Here is a 15,350-nt window from a genome sequence, read left to right as displayed (position 1 = left end):
GTCATGTTCATGTCAATGACCTTCTGTTGCAGAGATGAATGGCCCCAACCAGGCTGCACCCTCATCCCCTACCCCCGGGACTCCCCTGCCCCTGGGGTCCCTGGAGGACAAGCTCCGTCTGGCCGCCAGTAAGGGGCTTGTGGACAAAGTGCAGGAGCTGCTTCAGGCGGGCGCCACCTCACACCCTGACAGGGTAAGTTTTTAACTCACGTAGGGCCCTTGCACCCTGACAGGGTAAGTTTTTAACTCACGTAGGGCACATTGCACCCCAACAGGGTAAGTGTTAACCCCACATTGCACCCCATTGGGGTAGGGGTTAGTGTTTACCTGACATAGGGCACCTTGCACCCTGGCAGATTAGGTATTCACACCTCTTTGTTCAGGCACAGGGGTCGGCTCATAGTTCCATTTGCTGTACGGATTCTGTTATCAAGGTCCTTTCCCGGAATCCAGTGCCTTAACATTGCCATAGTTTACCAGTATTTATAGCTTACGTAGCAGCAGACATTCACCTTTCTGTTCAGTGATTGTTGGTCAATTCTCAAGAAGCATCCCTACACATTTGTGCTGCAGCCGTGCTGGACGGAGTAGACGGGTTACTTCAATCAACAGTTTTCATGCACAGTGTGACCCAAGCTAATAAATGATTCCATTTTGGTGGTCAGTGGGTTGTTAGGGTGGCCAATTGTTCGCTTGCCATGCTAGAGACCTGGCTTGTGAATCCCATTCTTTGTGTCTTCTGCCAGAGTATTGTTGCAATACAGTAAAGCTCTGTTACTTTAGACCCTCTTAATCCCAAATCCCCGATTTCCCAAACAATTACTATCGACAACATCCAATTGTAATTTGTTAATCCTGATTATTTCACTGAGAATTTGTCTGTATTAATAATGTTGCAATGTATTGCCCCCTCAAGGTGGCAGAAAACAATATTCTGTCACTGATAAACCTTATACAGCTATTGTACCAAGTTATGCAGTGCAAATTCCAAAACAGCACTACATCAAATAGTTATTTGGTAATAAAACTTTTTGTGACATTCAATTTATTTGGTGTCACTTTTTGGTTGAAGTATGTCTCCCACCTACAGCAGAATAATGGTGATCTCCCACCTACGGTCTGTTTGAAGAAAGTGTTCAGGAGGCTTGAGGTCAGGGGTCAATATTGTCATATAAGTTGATATTTTATCATAATATCTACAGCTTATAATAGGGGATTGTATTTAGTGATGTATGGCTCCAGTAAAAATGTCGAGAGCCCCCTACTGAGAATAGTTTCTGTGTTGAAAGCCATTAGGGTATTGTTGACTTCAACACATGAGAAAGTTGTTAGGGGAGGTAGTCTGATGTGTAGGCTTGTTGCCTATGGTGTTGTAATTGGATTTAGCGCATTCCTTAGTGTACACTGTTGCTGTTGTAACTAAAGGTTTAAAGGGGTTTCCATTGTCCTTTTTCTGTAAAAAAAAACCCACTGAAAGTGCTGCTTAGTAACAATATTCTCTGGAATTCATTGTTGAAGCAAAAAATAATTGATATCATTTTCCATGGCTGTTACGTAATTATTTCTTACTTTTATCAATAACAACATTAATACATTTGTAAGCCACATAATAATGGATACTATCTGCAAGTGTTAAAAAGATATTAATCTTTCTTTTAATGTTGGTCCCATGTCACCTAGTCCCTTGTCTATATTGGTTGAGGCTACTGTCTGATTGCTGTAAATGGCGACTACGCTTGTCATAAGAAGCGACTAACAGGATCGGGTGGTCAGGCTCGCTGACTTGGTTGATGCATGTAATTGTATCCCAATTGTGTGTATCGATGCTCATGATGTCAATCACTGGATTGTCAGGCCCAGACTCGATTCTTTACAGGCTGTCGTCATATAGCTGGAATATTGCTGATTGCGACGTTAAACAACAAAGAAACAAAAAATCAAATACTGTCTGATGAACCTGAAAGACCTTTTGTGTTGGATATTGATATTAGCAAAACTGTTCCACTTTGAGCATCTTGACAGCTAAGTCAGGAACTGATTGCTATAAACACCAGTGTTGGTGTGTGACAATGGGTTACAAAATAACAATCACAGGGATCTTTGTTGAGAAGTCGCCAATTTAATATAACCTTACGATTCTCTTTTTCCCATTCTTTTTCTATCAAATTTGCTCCCATCTTGGTATTGAACCTCCCAGTTTCTAAATAAAGTGATTGTGACAAAAGTCAAGAATTCCGCTGATTGCTTAAGCAAAGTATTGCATTAGCCACTGTGAACAGCATTGTTTCAAGCAATGGAATGGTGCACGGAATCCATAAATCAAATAGTTTAGACAAAGATTGTTGACAGAAGAGAATGTCCACAAGCCTTGTTTACCTGTGCGACGTAGCTTCAGTTGGTGCTGGAGATTTGAGCAGGGAGTCACAGGACTAGAGGCACAGCATACATGTTGGCAAACAATCCCACTCTTTACCTTACCCAGACAAATACAAGGTCTTGTCACCTCAAACTGTGTCTTTGTGACACCCTAAAGTGGAACATTTACAATTAATTCCAAACAAAAGAGCATATTTGGAGGATGTTTTAATTGATTTAATTCTGATAATTCTGTCATGGTGAGAGAATAAGGTTTATATTTCTAACATGTTGAAGGGGCTACTTGATTTCACTAGGTCCTATCTAGATCTTTATGAATAAACAAGGGCTACATGACAACAGGAGTTATTTAACATTATGACATGAGGGTTATTAAAAAAAGTGAAGTTAGATGATGCTATCAAATTTGAATAGTTGAGAAAACTCATATTTGTCATGTATTTCAAAATAGTGGTACAAAGAAGTCAGGGCAGTACCCATTAATGGTCAGGCAGAAATGACATATGTTGGTTCCTGACTTTTAAAAATGTCATTACATGGGTTTGTGATCAATAGGTTAACATCATGTAAGATTGGTTTTCATTTTATATGTGAAACATTAGATTGTCTGTACACAAGAACCAAGTTCTATTTTTGAGTCCTTGATCGTTTGGAGCTTTCACAAAAGTCAAAGTAACTTCACCAGTCAATATCCCTTACGTCATGTTTCTCCTTTCTGCCACCAAGTTTCGCCACATACCAAGTGAAAACCTTAACGCGTGTACAAATTCCAAAGTTCAGTTGCAGGGGGCTGGTTACTGAGGGTGACCTTAAATTGAGTTTGAAGTTGAGTGCAGTGTCATGTGTGTGTAAAGACCTGGAGAACGGCCGAGATTGAAGGAAATGCCGGGCATAGATTACATAATAGTGTCACTATTGCAACTGGAGATTGCACTGCTAGTTTTAGCTCTTCGGGGGGACATAGCTGGCAAAACAACTGTAATCTGTCAAGCCATAAATTACTACTTTGTCACTGCAGGTGCACATCATGAAAAGATTACTGTTAAGACTGAATTCCAAGTTGTGTGTTTTGCACTATATTGTAATAGTTGCTGTTTTGAAACAACAATTTTCAAATCCTGGTTTAGTGGTCATATGTGACAGGAGATGACTGAAACAAATACAATGATATGATGACACACCTTCTTTTAAGAGGTGACTGTTATATGCTTCAGTTTATTGAGTTAAAAATAAACCGCAAGTGATTTGGTGGCATTTGATTAGCTAACCAACCAATTTTTGCCCATTTTTTTCTTATAAACCAAAACAAAAATGTCCACTATAGGACAACTGTTTCCTGTTTTGCTGGAGTGGATTGGGCTTGTGTTTCGTTATTGTATGGAATGATGTAACCAATTTTGTAAAGTTTTTTTGGGTGTTAATTATTACATAAGCAGTCTGTGAAGTTGTGACATATTTACATGGATATACACAGTATGCACAACTGTTTCCTCACTCACTCACTCACTCACTCACTCACTCACTCACTCACTCACTCACTCAAATGTATGAGAAACAACACAAGTATGGACAACACAGAGGTCCACAGTACATTGATGCAATAGTTCCATACATGTCACTACTGATATTCCAAGCCCCACGGCACTGTGTTAAAGAGAACTGTCTTGTATTATAAATACAGGTCACTTCAGTGTTTTATGCTCTTCTTTGAAAGTAAATAAATCTTTCTGTCAGTCTAATCATTATAAATTCCTGTTGTACGGTTCTGATAATTCTTAATGTCAAACTTCATCACACAAAAAATACTTTCACATTTGGAATTTCCAACTTAACAAACTTCATTCAATCAGATTCTTCAGACATGGAAAGGGAGCAGTTCTAATGGGGAAAACACAAGAGAGCTTTGTATCCAGCTCCTGAAAGGAAATGAAACAGACAATTTACCATATAATTATGAAGCAATCAAAACTGTAGTTGAGTTCATATGCTTGGGTACTCCTGAAAACAGATTATGGCCTTGGTTTCCTGCTGTGCGCTGTTCAAATGCTGTTAATTATATAACCCTCGTCCACACTGTAATTTGTCTTGAGTCTGACCCCCACGGCCAGGGGCAGTTACACCTGGTTTCTTTACCTGTCATTTCAGGGGCGTACCTGTGTACCAACCCTTTTGATCTTTGCATTAACAGGTATATGAACAGGTCCTTGGTTAGTAAATCAAACTAATTATGTATTTATCATAGGAAATTACTTCACTTGACATATCAAATATACTTTTCTTTGTTCCTTGAACCATTCCAGTTGGACATTATACAGTATGGCTATTTGTCAACTACGGGCATGCACCAGGCTGATTTATCTCAATATGAAACAAGCGTAATATGTATGACCTTTCTATGTGGTGAGATGTGGATCGAACAACCACATGGTAACGCCTTTTGTTCATGGAAATGGAAGGAAATCTTATGTTTGAAGACAATCGTGTTGTATTGCTTCAGTTATTTGAATAAGAATGTGCTATGTGTCTCTGAAAGGTAATTGCTAGCTTGCTGACAGGCTCATGTCATGGTACAATGCTGTGTGCCAACTGCCAAGCATGAAATTGTATTGGCATAGAAATGAAGGTTTAAAAAACTTGCATGTCATGCATTGTGTCCCCATTTTTGAATTTAGGGATGGGATTAGTCTAAATATATTCATGGGTTTTAGAAAAGGCCCCCGCATACCTATGCTTGTCATACAAGGTGACTAGACGCAGACTTGACTTGGCTGATTGCATGTCATTGTACCAGAAAGGTGTGGGGCATAGCTCATAATATCCATCACAGGATTGTCTGGTCTAAACTTGATTATTTCCAGGCTGCCATCATATGGATGAACTATTGCTGTGTGTAGAGAGTGTGTTTAATCAGAAGAACACCAACATGAAAGCGTAAGACACTCTTCTATTCAAGGAAATAGTGTTAAGGTCTGAGTTTGGTATCCTTCTTGGTGTCCAAGCCATGAAATAATATGTGAGTGATTGAGTTGGGTTTAATGCCGCTTTTAACAGTATTAAAGTTATATCGCGGTGTTGAAATCATATGTACATAAACTTTGGAATAAAGGTATAAAACTCGTTCATTCCATTTTAGCTTAATACAATATACGGTAGTCCTAGCACTGCATGAACACATTTGTGCTGGGTGCATGGGTGGCTAGTCGTCTTGGTGAGGGAGTGAGTTGTGCTGATTTGTGTCTATTGGGCGTGCCAGAAAACACATGATCACAGGGTTTGAATCCCATATTAGCACTATTTATCTTTTTAATTTTGTCAGCACCATACCTTCACCATATTTCACAAAAGTTGTAAACATCTAGGAACTGCATCTGTTTGGTCTTTCCTTCTGCATTAACCTGACACGCTGTAATGTGACTGAAATACTGTATCATATGGCCAACTCACTCACTCACTCATTCACTCACTCACTCACTCACTCACTCACTCACTCACTCACTCACACAGAAGCCCTCACTCAGTAGCGTTTGTCCGATGCTGATCTTTTGCTGAAGCCTTTATTGTTTTTGTTTGTTTGTTGTTTAATGCTACACCAAGCAGTATTCCAGCTATATGATGGCAGTCTGTAAATAATCAAGTGTGGGCTGTTCAAAGCAGCGTAAGGCCAAAACCAATGATTCACTCACTCAAAATGGTGTCTGAACATATGAAATGAATGTAAATGTTATTGGTGCGACACACTGAGCTGTGAGTGACGTATAGTTGATGTGGCTGTGTGTGTCAGGCTGCGTACAGCCAGGGTGTTAGAATTCACACCCCTCTGATATAGAGTCAGCACAGAATTACGCAGGACTGAAGGCCACCTCACGCACAGAGTAATTTACTGGCTAGCTTTCCCAGGCATTCCCGGCATTGTTTGGCTACTACAGGGAAATCAATTGGGGAGTTTATTTGTATAAAGCTAAAGTCATTTGTAACCTACACTCGCTAATCAATGACATCAAATGGAATCAGGAAATTACTGGATGAACTGTCGAGGGAGTTGGGACTTTTGCATTGTAACACTTTTTTAGGGGTTTGAGGAGAGTGCATGTGTACTGCAACAGGTTTGTGGGTTATTGTCAATGGAGAACAATCTTCCCGAGGCTAAGGAGTCAACTGACTGTAAAAGTCCATTTTCCATCCTTGTCAATCAAGGCCAGAATTTCTGGGTTCGATCAAAGCTCGACCAGTGGCTATTACCGATTATGTCCCCCAGATTCCACCTCTCATATCACTAGCATTTGCTTCAAACAAATGGCAGCACCCAATGAAGACGATCTGTTTGATAATCAAAGTCTACATTGTAATGAAACAGGTCTTACTTCGCGAAGTGAGTCAAATCTCTTGAGCACCTTCATCAAAAACATGGAAAGATTTGGAAAATATCTGCTGATAGTTGACGGTACACATGCTTTGCAAATCAGATCAACTGAAATCTGCAGGGCAGATAAAGAACTGAATGATTTCATTACGCGATTTTCATTGGACTATACATTGACTAGCCAAAATATAACTCCATGATTCCAGCCTAGTATTAACTCCCTTGCCTCAGGAAGGTGATGGAGAAGAGGCAAATTGAGTATTTACTAGTAATCTGCATGGATTCTGGGATGGAACAAAACCGTCGGAAGAGTTGATTAAAATGGATCAGGAGGTCAGGCTCAGTGACTTGGTTGATTGCATGTCCTTGTATCCCAAAGTGTCCGATATTACTGTTTTGTTCCTGAGGAAATATTAGCACGTTATTAGGGTACCGAAGAGGTAAAATAGGTTCTCTCTAGAATCTCCATAGGAAATGGTTACTATAACATTGGGTTATGATGGGTGTCAGTGTAGGTGGCTCAATGGTCTAAGACTCCGAGACACAATGTTCGCTTCCAGATTGGGCCTGGGTGTGACCCTGGGTCTGTCAATGGTAAAGGTCATCAACATGTCACCTTAAGCTAGCAGATCTTGTTTTGGCTGAAATACTATACAAATTGGGTTTATACTGCCACTCTATACTTCCTCTATGTTTGCCTTTATATTAATATGATATTGGTACTGTATGACACTCACTCACTCACTCACTCACTGCGCCCCATGGTGGTGTGTTGGAAGACAAAGTCCTGGGTCATGAATACAGATCACTTCAATGTTTGTCTTCCTCTTTGAAGCCTAGTGGTTAAAGCCTTCGCTCGTCACGCCGAAAAGACCTGGGTTCGATTCCGACATGGGTACAATGTGTGAAGCCCATTAACGGTGTCCCCCGTTGTGATATTGCCGGAATATTGCTAAAAGCGGCGTAAAACCATACTCACTCACTTACTCACTCGTCCTCTTTGAAGGTATATAAATCTTTCTGTCAGTCTTTACATCATAAATTCCTGTAGATAATTCTTAATGTCCGACCCTATGATGCTTGTGTCCTTAACCACCCGGAACATATTTAATGACAATCTGGTTAGAATCATTAAAAGACACATACATACTTGTCATTGCTTGAATCAACATGAACAGTCAGCCACTCTGTCTGCAGGGATGTTGCAACAACAACTATCAACTCTTTGGGAAACATTGCAATTCTGTATTTCACATTCATACGTATTTGATGAATGCAACAGCTAATTCACCTTGTTGATGTTTTGTGTACAGCTTATCCTTGTTATACTCAACTCTCTTACTATGTAACCACATGGCACTGGAAGAATCCACTGCTGAGACAGTTTGATGCTACAAGGCCTTTATGCTCTGGGGGCGGTGGCGTAGTTTAGTGGTTAAAGTGTTTGCTCGTCACGCGGAAGACCCGGGTTCGATTCCCAACATGGGTAAAATGTGTGAAGCCCATTTCTGGTGTTCCCCGCCGTGATATTGTGGGAATATTGCTTAAAAACGGCGTAAAACAATACTCAATCACTTTATGTTCTGAGGTTTCCGTGTCATAATTTCACTCGCTATTGAGAGAGTCAGTCATGGCTGATCTGATCTGATCAGCTGGACTAGTTAATGTCTTCATCCACAAGCCATAGGATACTCATCTATCATATGTAATGAATGGATAATAGGTGAGCAAACTAGGTCTTGTAAAATGTTTTGGTCTAAGAAAATTTTATCACTTGTTTCTCCATTGTACATCATGTTAAAGTAGAAAAGGGGAGTTCTATTTCCTGGGAACACAAGTATATACTTAAAGAAGGAAATAAGGGAACAGTTAATGAGGAGACAAAATGTCATGTGACTGTATTGACGGAAAGATTATTCAATACGTCAGTATCACACAGATACTAACATCACACTCACTGACTTATGTTGTTGTTATGAAGTGTTTTTACTGATTAAGTTTAACCCCTTCTATCATTATGTAAAGAAGATCAAGCAGGCTTGAACTCCCCTCCTAGTGGATGTGATGCTGACAGTTGTCCTGAAGTAGATTAATGTATGTTGTAGGACGGACGAACAGCTCTGCAGTATGCGGCCCTGAATGGACAGGTGGAGGTTTGCAAGATGTTGGTGCAACAAGATGGTGACAAGGATGCTCAAGACGCTGTGAGTGCCTTTTTGCTTTTGGCAGTAAATGACATGACAGATTTTGAAACCTTGTCTCAGTGGGCTAATCCACAGATGGGAAATTAAATGTAGGTTTTAAGTGATGATGATGTAGCTGCTAGGCTACCCTACTAGTCTGTTATTACTTTGGCCATGTAAACACTGGGAAATGTACTTCCCCTTGTTTGAAAACGATATGTGCCTGTCCTAGCTTTCATATCTGATTAAAATCATTACAACACGTAACGACCAGGCTCTGTTATTTACAGCCCCATATCGCCCCCCTAGTCTGATATGCAGGGTACGATAAGCTTTCATTTAAAATCTTTTGTGTTCTATTCAAGGGACATCACTCATGCATGACGCTGTTAATGTGTCCTTTTCGGCACAGAACGTGTTACCCTTAAGACTATAATCTTGTGTTGCTAAAATGTAATCATCGTGGTATTGTCAGTTTGGGGACATTTCACCGAGGTGATCAGTAGTTTAGATGTCATTCCACTGTGATGTGTGGAGGTGATGGTGCCTCCAAATAATTATTTTGCTCCTTCTGCATGAAGAGAAGATAGGTAGGTAGTTTGCTTAGAAATTATTTTTTTGATCCAGCATTTATTGTTTACAAGTACAAATTTTTAAAAAAGATTCTGACAGGTGAATGAGATTTTATAAGCCGTGAGAATTATAATTTTCTTAGCTTATTCAAAATCTCTCCAGTAAGGTATATAATATTCCTAACAAAACAATCTAGCTTAGGCCTTTTGTTTATTATTATGGTTTACAAATAAAAATAACCTAAACTTCAATGTAGGTGGTCGGCAGTTATTTTTAAAAATTTCAACTTCCAGATTTGCTACTAATGAATGAAAAATGAAGTAAACACAAGTACAGAACATACGATTGCAAAACAATACCAAAAGAAACTTGTTGGGTATTTTTAGAATAAAGAATTTAAGACATATTAACCACCATATCTAATGAACAGCGGTGATGTTTAGTTTTTTTCATTTCACCATATTGTAAATCAGTCAGCTAAAAGAAAACTTTCAATGTGACAGAAAATATCCTACGTAATAAAGTTATATTGTCTCTAACTAAAATGGGGGCGGTCGGGTAGCCTAGTGGTTAAAGCGTTGGCTCGTCACGCCGAAGACCCGGGTTCGATTCCCGACATGGGTACAATGTGTGAAGCCCATTTCTGGTGTCCCCCGCCGTGATATTGCTGGAATATTGCTAAAAGCGGCGTAAAACCATACTCACTCACTCACTCACTCTAACTAAAATGTTATTTAAAAATGGGTTTCTAAAAATGATATATTGGACATTTTATTGTTTTACTTATACCTGTATCACAAAGGTTTAGTTTGGAAGGTATAAAAATCTTCCATACATGCTTTAACATGTTCTCCCATAAACTGTCCTGGTTAATAATTCCAACAATTTGTATCAACAAGCACCCTTGCAATAACAAACCCTGCAGTGCACTATGTAAAGTTTTGAATTACCTCCATGTTTAATGCCTCTAAGGTGGTGCGTTCCACACTACACCCATTGTCTGCTCACCAGGTCTAATTCCCTGTGTCGTATGGACGCCTTTTTACTGTGACTGATTTATGCTTATAAAAACCAAAAAATTTCAAGTGTGTCTGACGCATTCAAGGAGAAGGCAAATCTAATTTCCATATAACAGTCAGCCAAAACAAATTTTGTTGTTATGATAATATAAAAAGTTATTTCTCTTGTTGCGTTTACCTTACTTTGGGATTAAAATGAGGTGAAAGTGATAGGGTTTGAAAGAAGTATTTGTATGGGAGTATATTTATGCCCAAAGGTGGACTTTTGGATTTGACAGGTAAACAATACACAATATTGTTTTCCGCAATATGAGTTGAATTTGTTCAGTGTGGGGTAGTCCATGTTAAGATGGAGTGAGTAGGTGTATGTATGGTATTTTGTGATAGTTTTATTCAAGAGAAGTATTGTGAATTTCATTTAATTTTTGAGAAATCAAACTCGGGATTTTGGCATGACTGAACACAATAACAACTAGCTTACCCCTTGAATATATCAGGTAGGTTAATTGCACTGAAGTCTTTGTGCTGTGTATTCCATGTATGCTTACAGTGTCAATGCCCCTAGATGACAAAGCGGTCATATTGAGTTGTGTTGACCCTTCACCAGTCACACTTTCAGCTAAAGTACATGAAGACAGCTGAAGAGCAGGGAAAAATTACTTAGGTTAACAAGAGTTATCTCCCTTATTGTGTCAGTCATATTTTGTGCCCTGAGAAAACATTGATATTTTGCCACACGTAATGTGTTCTATGAAAATATTTTATTTGAATGTCATGAACTCATTTATGATTTTGTTTGAATGGAATAAATGTAAAAGACTTTATCTTAATGTAATACACATATTAGAAATGTCTATAAGGCTTTGTGTTTTTAAACTGTGGCACTCTGACATCAACAATGGAAGTGGTGATTTCTGATACATACAAGTCTGCCTTCAGTATTGTTGTGCCTGAAGTGTATGGTGGGATATCAAACTGAACTATAATACAATTCAAGTAATTTACTCACCTTTTTTTCATGGTCTATAAATCATTATTTATCAAGGAAATCACACTCAGAAATGTTTCTACCTGTAAAGGGGGTGGGTCACAAAAAGATTTAAAAATTAGAACCTTATTTTGGGCCTGGTTGTTTATTATTGAGAGGGGGTTCATGAAGAAATGTTACATGCGTTGTTTTATTTTTTTTATTTTAATTTAATTTTAGTTTAATAATTTATTATTATTTATATGTTTATTTATTATTTATATGTTTATTTATTTAGTAATTACTAAATTACCAATCCCAGGGTTTTACCGTAACCTACAAAACTAGGGGTCCAGGTGACCTCCAAATGATGGTTTCATGGATCCTCACAGGAAATATGAGGTCCTGTAAAGTAATGAAATGGTGTAGTGTACTGTAGTGTAAGGTTCAGTGATTACTTTGATTACAGGAAAGTGAGCCCCTTGGGATGCAATATACATTTAGATATGTGTCCATTCTCACATTTGTGTGTACTGGATGCACATTTCTGCATTGTGTAACCCCTGCATGTAACAAACTGCTTTCATATTATTTGTAATAAAATTCTCTAATTTCAGACATTATTTTTTTGTACAACAAACAAAAAAACATTTGCCGTGTCTTAATAAAATGTCAGATATTTTGTCATTTTGTATCTCAAAGTACAGTTTAGTACCTGATAATCTAGCAATGGACACTATGAACTACTTTGAAACAAGAGCATTCTATGCCCAGCCAATGCAGCCTTCAATGAGAGATGTGAGAGTGGCTCTTGTACCTCTTTCATCACAAACTATCCTCTCCTCGCCTCTCCCAGGAACACATGGCCCTTGTGATCCCCCCACACGCACACATTCAGGGAGGAAACAGTTAAATGTCTGACTTACTCTTCTTCTACATGGAACTTCTCACCATATCTCTACTCTCATTGGCTATTAATCCTAGACTTCTGGCTTCTCATTGGCTGGATTCGTCTGTCACTCTTTGGTTCCTTATCCTGAAGTGTTCTGCCTCTGGTAGCAGACGGCTGCCGGAACTACTTTCAAGAGTCGGTGGGATTGATGCCAAATGTCTTGCAGAGAGGGGGAATTTGTTAGAGGCGTTAAAAGATCTCTTTATTACAAGTTTAGAAAGATAAACATCACATAAGTGCAAAGACTGGTGTTAATGGCCAACTTGAGGCTTGATAAATGCAGCTAACTGATGGAATTGAGTTTAAAGTGAAAACTTTGACCTTGAAAGAATAGTATTCTGTTTTCACTTGATCATTGTTGTGTAGATGTGACTTGATTGTTTTGTAATGTCTAATGCCCCTTCGATAAGGAACAGTTTTTATCAGATGTAAAAGAAACATGAAACCAAAGTTATTTGATTTCCTATCAGTAAACATCATTACATAAACAAATGCATGGACGAGATTCCGAATATCACAATCTGCTATGATAGCAATCTGAAGCAATACAAGTTGGAATTCAGAGAGAAAACATATATATCACTCCACAAAATGTAGTTTTTGATCTCTTTTAAACATGAAATGTGCCTGATCTAGTTGTCTGAGAATATAATAAAACACTGCTCACAGGAACATTGGTAAAGTTTCCCAGTGTGTGGAAGAGATTAACTTTGGGATTGACCTCAGATGATGTACTTGAGCCAAGAGTATCATTACTTGGACATGGAGCCTCACTGTCAGTCCTTGAGAGTGTTCTTACATCAAACAGGATAGTGTTCGCTGCCTACTGTTCACTGCCTGGTGTGGGGTAATTTAATCTATGCGTTGGATCAACACTGGAGAGAGTACTGAAATGAAAAGAATCTGATCGTACAGATCGTAAACATAAACATGTTACCGATAGACTGGATAAAGCTTCTACTTGTAACTTTTTCAACTGTTTTAGTTTATTAACAGTTCTTTAAATAATCTTTCAATTAAATGTATATAAGATAAATAAAATAACATACTTTGCCTTCTGTTATGACAAATATATTATGTAAGTAGAAATAATAATAAATATGACAAGTATTTTTTTGTGGTTAAATAGTGTGGTGGTGTTTTCGTTAGTGTGTAGAGGTCAGCATGCCTGTGGACTGTTATAGTACTTTTTTGTTATGTTTTTGTGAAAGTCCAACCATTGTCTTTTGAAAACTGAATCAAAGGATATAGAAATATGTGACTAGTTACACCCCTTAGAGGTGCACGGCTCAGATGATTGGGGTAAAAAGAATCCCAGGTATGTTTCTCTTCTCCTCCCCCCCCCCCCGAGTTTCCCTCCTTCCAGCAGTGGTGATACTTTGATCTGTCGGCACCATGTCTGTGCTGGTGGGTTTCACCAAAGTGGTTATTGTCTACATCCTGGGCCACTTTGGTCTTAACCCACACATAAAGCTGATATGTTGTGATATGACTGAAATACTGTTCAAAGTGGTATGCCTCATGGCATTATAGGAAGAGATTTAGTGCTTTAAAATACGGTAAACAAAATTAATATTTTATTAAATCAAGGTTTCCTTTTAACAATTCTCATTTAAAAAGAGGGAAACATAACGAATATTGTTCCTAATCCAAAACTGTTTTCATTTCAGCTTGGTTACACAGCATTACATCGAGCTGCTTCTCAAGGTCATGCAGAGGTCATTGAGACTCTGGTCGAGGCAGGTTGTGCCATTGATAAGCAGGATAAGGTAGGGTTTGAGTCTTGAAGCAAACTAATAGATTTGACAGTCATAGATTCCAAACACCTCAACATTCAGTCAGATAATGGCCAAGCACTTGTGTGGATAACCACAAGGGGAGACAACTTTCAACTCTCATTAATGGTTGGTTCGCATTAGGGCTCATGCTATGGTTATGAAAAGAAGGTGTTTGTACCCACGTGGGAAAAGTTCTTTATTTCAAGCAGTCTTCATATGTTTGTCCTGGACTGAAAAGTTCCATTACCCAAAAGTTGTTAGGGTTGCTCTATGCGGTGCTATTGTGTGACCTGGCTTCCTGCTTGTCAGCAGAACATGATGACAGATTGTTGTTCATGTTATCAACCACTGGTTTGTCTGGTCCAGACTGTCATGGCAGGATACACCTGTAATGAAATAGATTGGCTTGTCACTACACAGACCTGGGTTTAATTCCATACATGTGCACAATGTGTGAAGCCCATTCTTGGTCCCTCAATGTTGCTGGAACATGCTGAAAATGATGTTAAATTCTCACTACTCATTTCTCAGTGTAGAGTTAGATTACCTGTAAATTTACCCGTGCAAGATTTAATTTGGAACAAACATCATGTCATGCATTCACTGACTGACTGTGTAAGCTAACTGTTATGGGTGATGGTGTTTCAGAATGGCAACACTGCCATGCATGAGGCGGCCTGGAATGGATTCAGCAAGACGGTGGAGATGCTGGTCAAGCATGAGTGTGACACTTTCGTTGCCAACAAGGGAGGCTTCACTGCACTACATCTCGCTGCCCAGAACGGACACAATGAGAGCTCCCGTGTGCTGCTTTATGCTGGCTGTGATTCAGATCTGAAGAACAATGTGAGTGAACAAGACAAGAATCTCAGATGTATATGTGTATAAATGATTTGTTAGTGATGTTTTAAATATGTAAGAAAATCATTTTTTTAGATTATGAAATGAACGTATGGACTGAATTTTGACCGGCCACCAAGATATTGGTGTAATGTTTTTGACTGCTGTCTGACAGAACATTCCCTCCCGGAATATTTTCTTGACTAGTTCAAAGAAGTTATTTTAGATTTGCTCTTGAGCTGCATGTGGGTGGTTTTGGTGAGATCTTAGTTGTGCCCTTGAGTGTACCCTTTAAATGAGAT

The 15,350-nt window shown here is 38.8% G+C and overlaps 1 protein-coding gene across 1 annotated transcript in view; it reads left to right on the top strand.

The window, feature by feature from the left end:
• Positions 1-15,350, top strand: part of LOC124111252 (homeobox protein 2-like) — a 94,662-nt gene that overhangs the window by 65,498 nt on the left and 13,814 nt on the right. Inside the window, exons 2-5 of the mRNA XM_046470903.2 lie at positions 33-193; positions 8,842-8,940; positions 14,101-14,199; positions 14,857-15,054. Of these exons, the coding sequence (XP_046326859.2) occupies positions 33-193; positions 8,842-8,940; positions 14,101-14,199; positions 14,857-15,054 (557 nt within the window). The remainder of the gene's footprint in view (positions 1-32; positions 194-8,841; positions 8,941-14,100; positions 14,200-14,856; positions 15,055-15,350) is intronic.

The sequence above is a fragment of the Haliotis rufescens genome, unplaced genomic scaffold (assembly GCF_023055435.1).
Source record: "Haliotis rufescens isolate VD_foot unplaced genomic scaffold, xgHalRufe1.0.p SCAF_5, whole genome shotgun sequence".
Taxonomy (NCBI): domain Eukaryota; kingdom Metazoa; phylum Mollusca; class Gastropoda; order Lepetellida; family Haliotidae; genus Haliotis; species Haliotis rufescens.
Note: the sequence above shows the minus strand (reverse complement) of the source record. Positions and strands in the feature narration are given on the sequence as shown.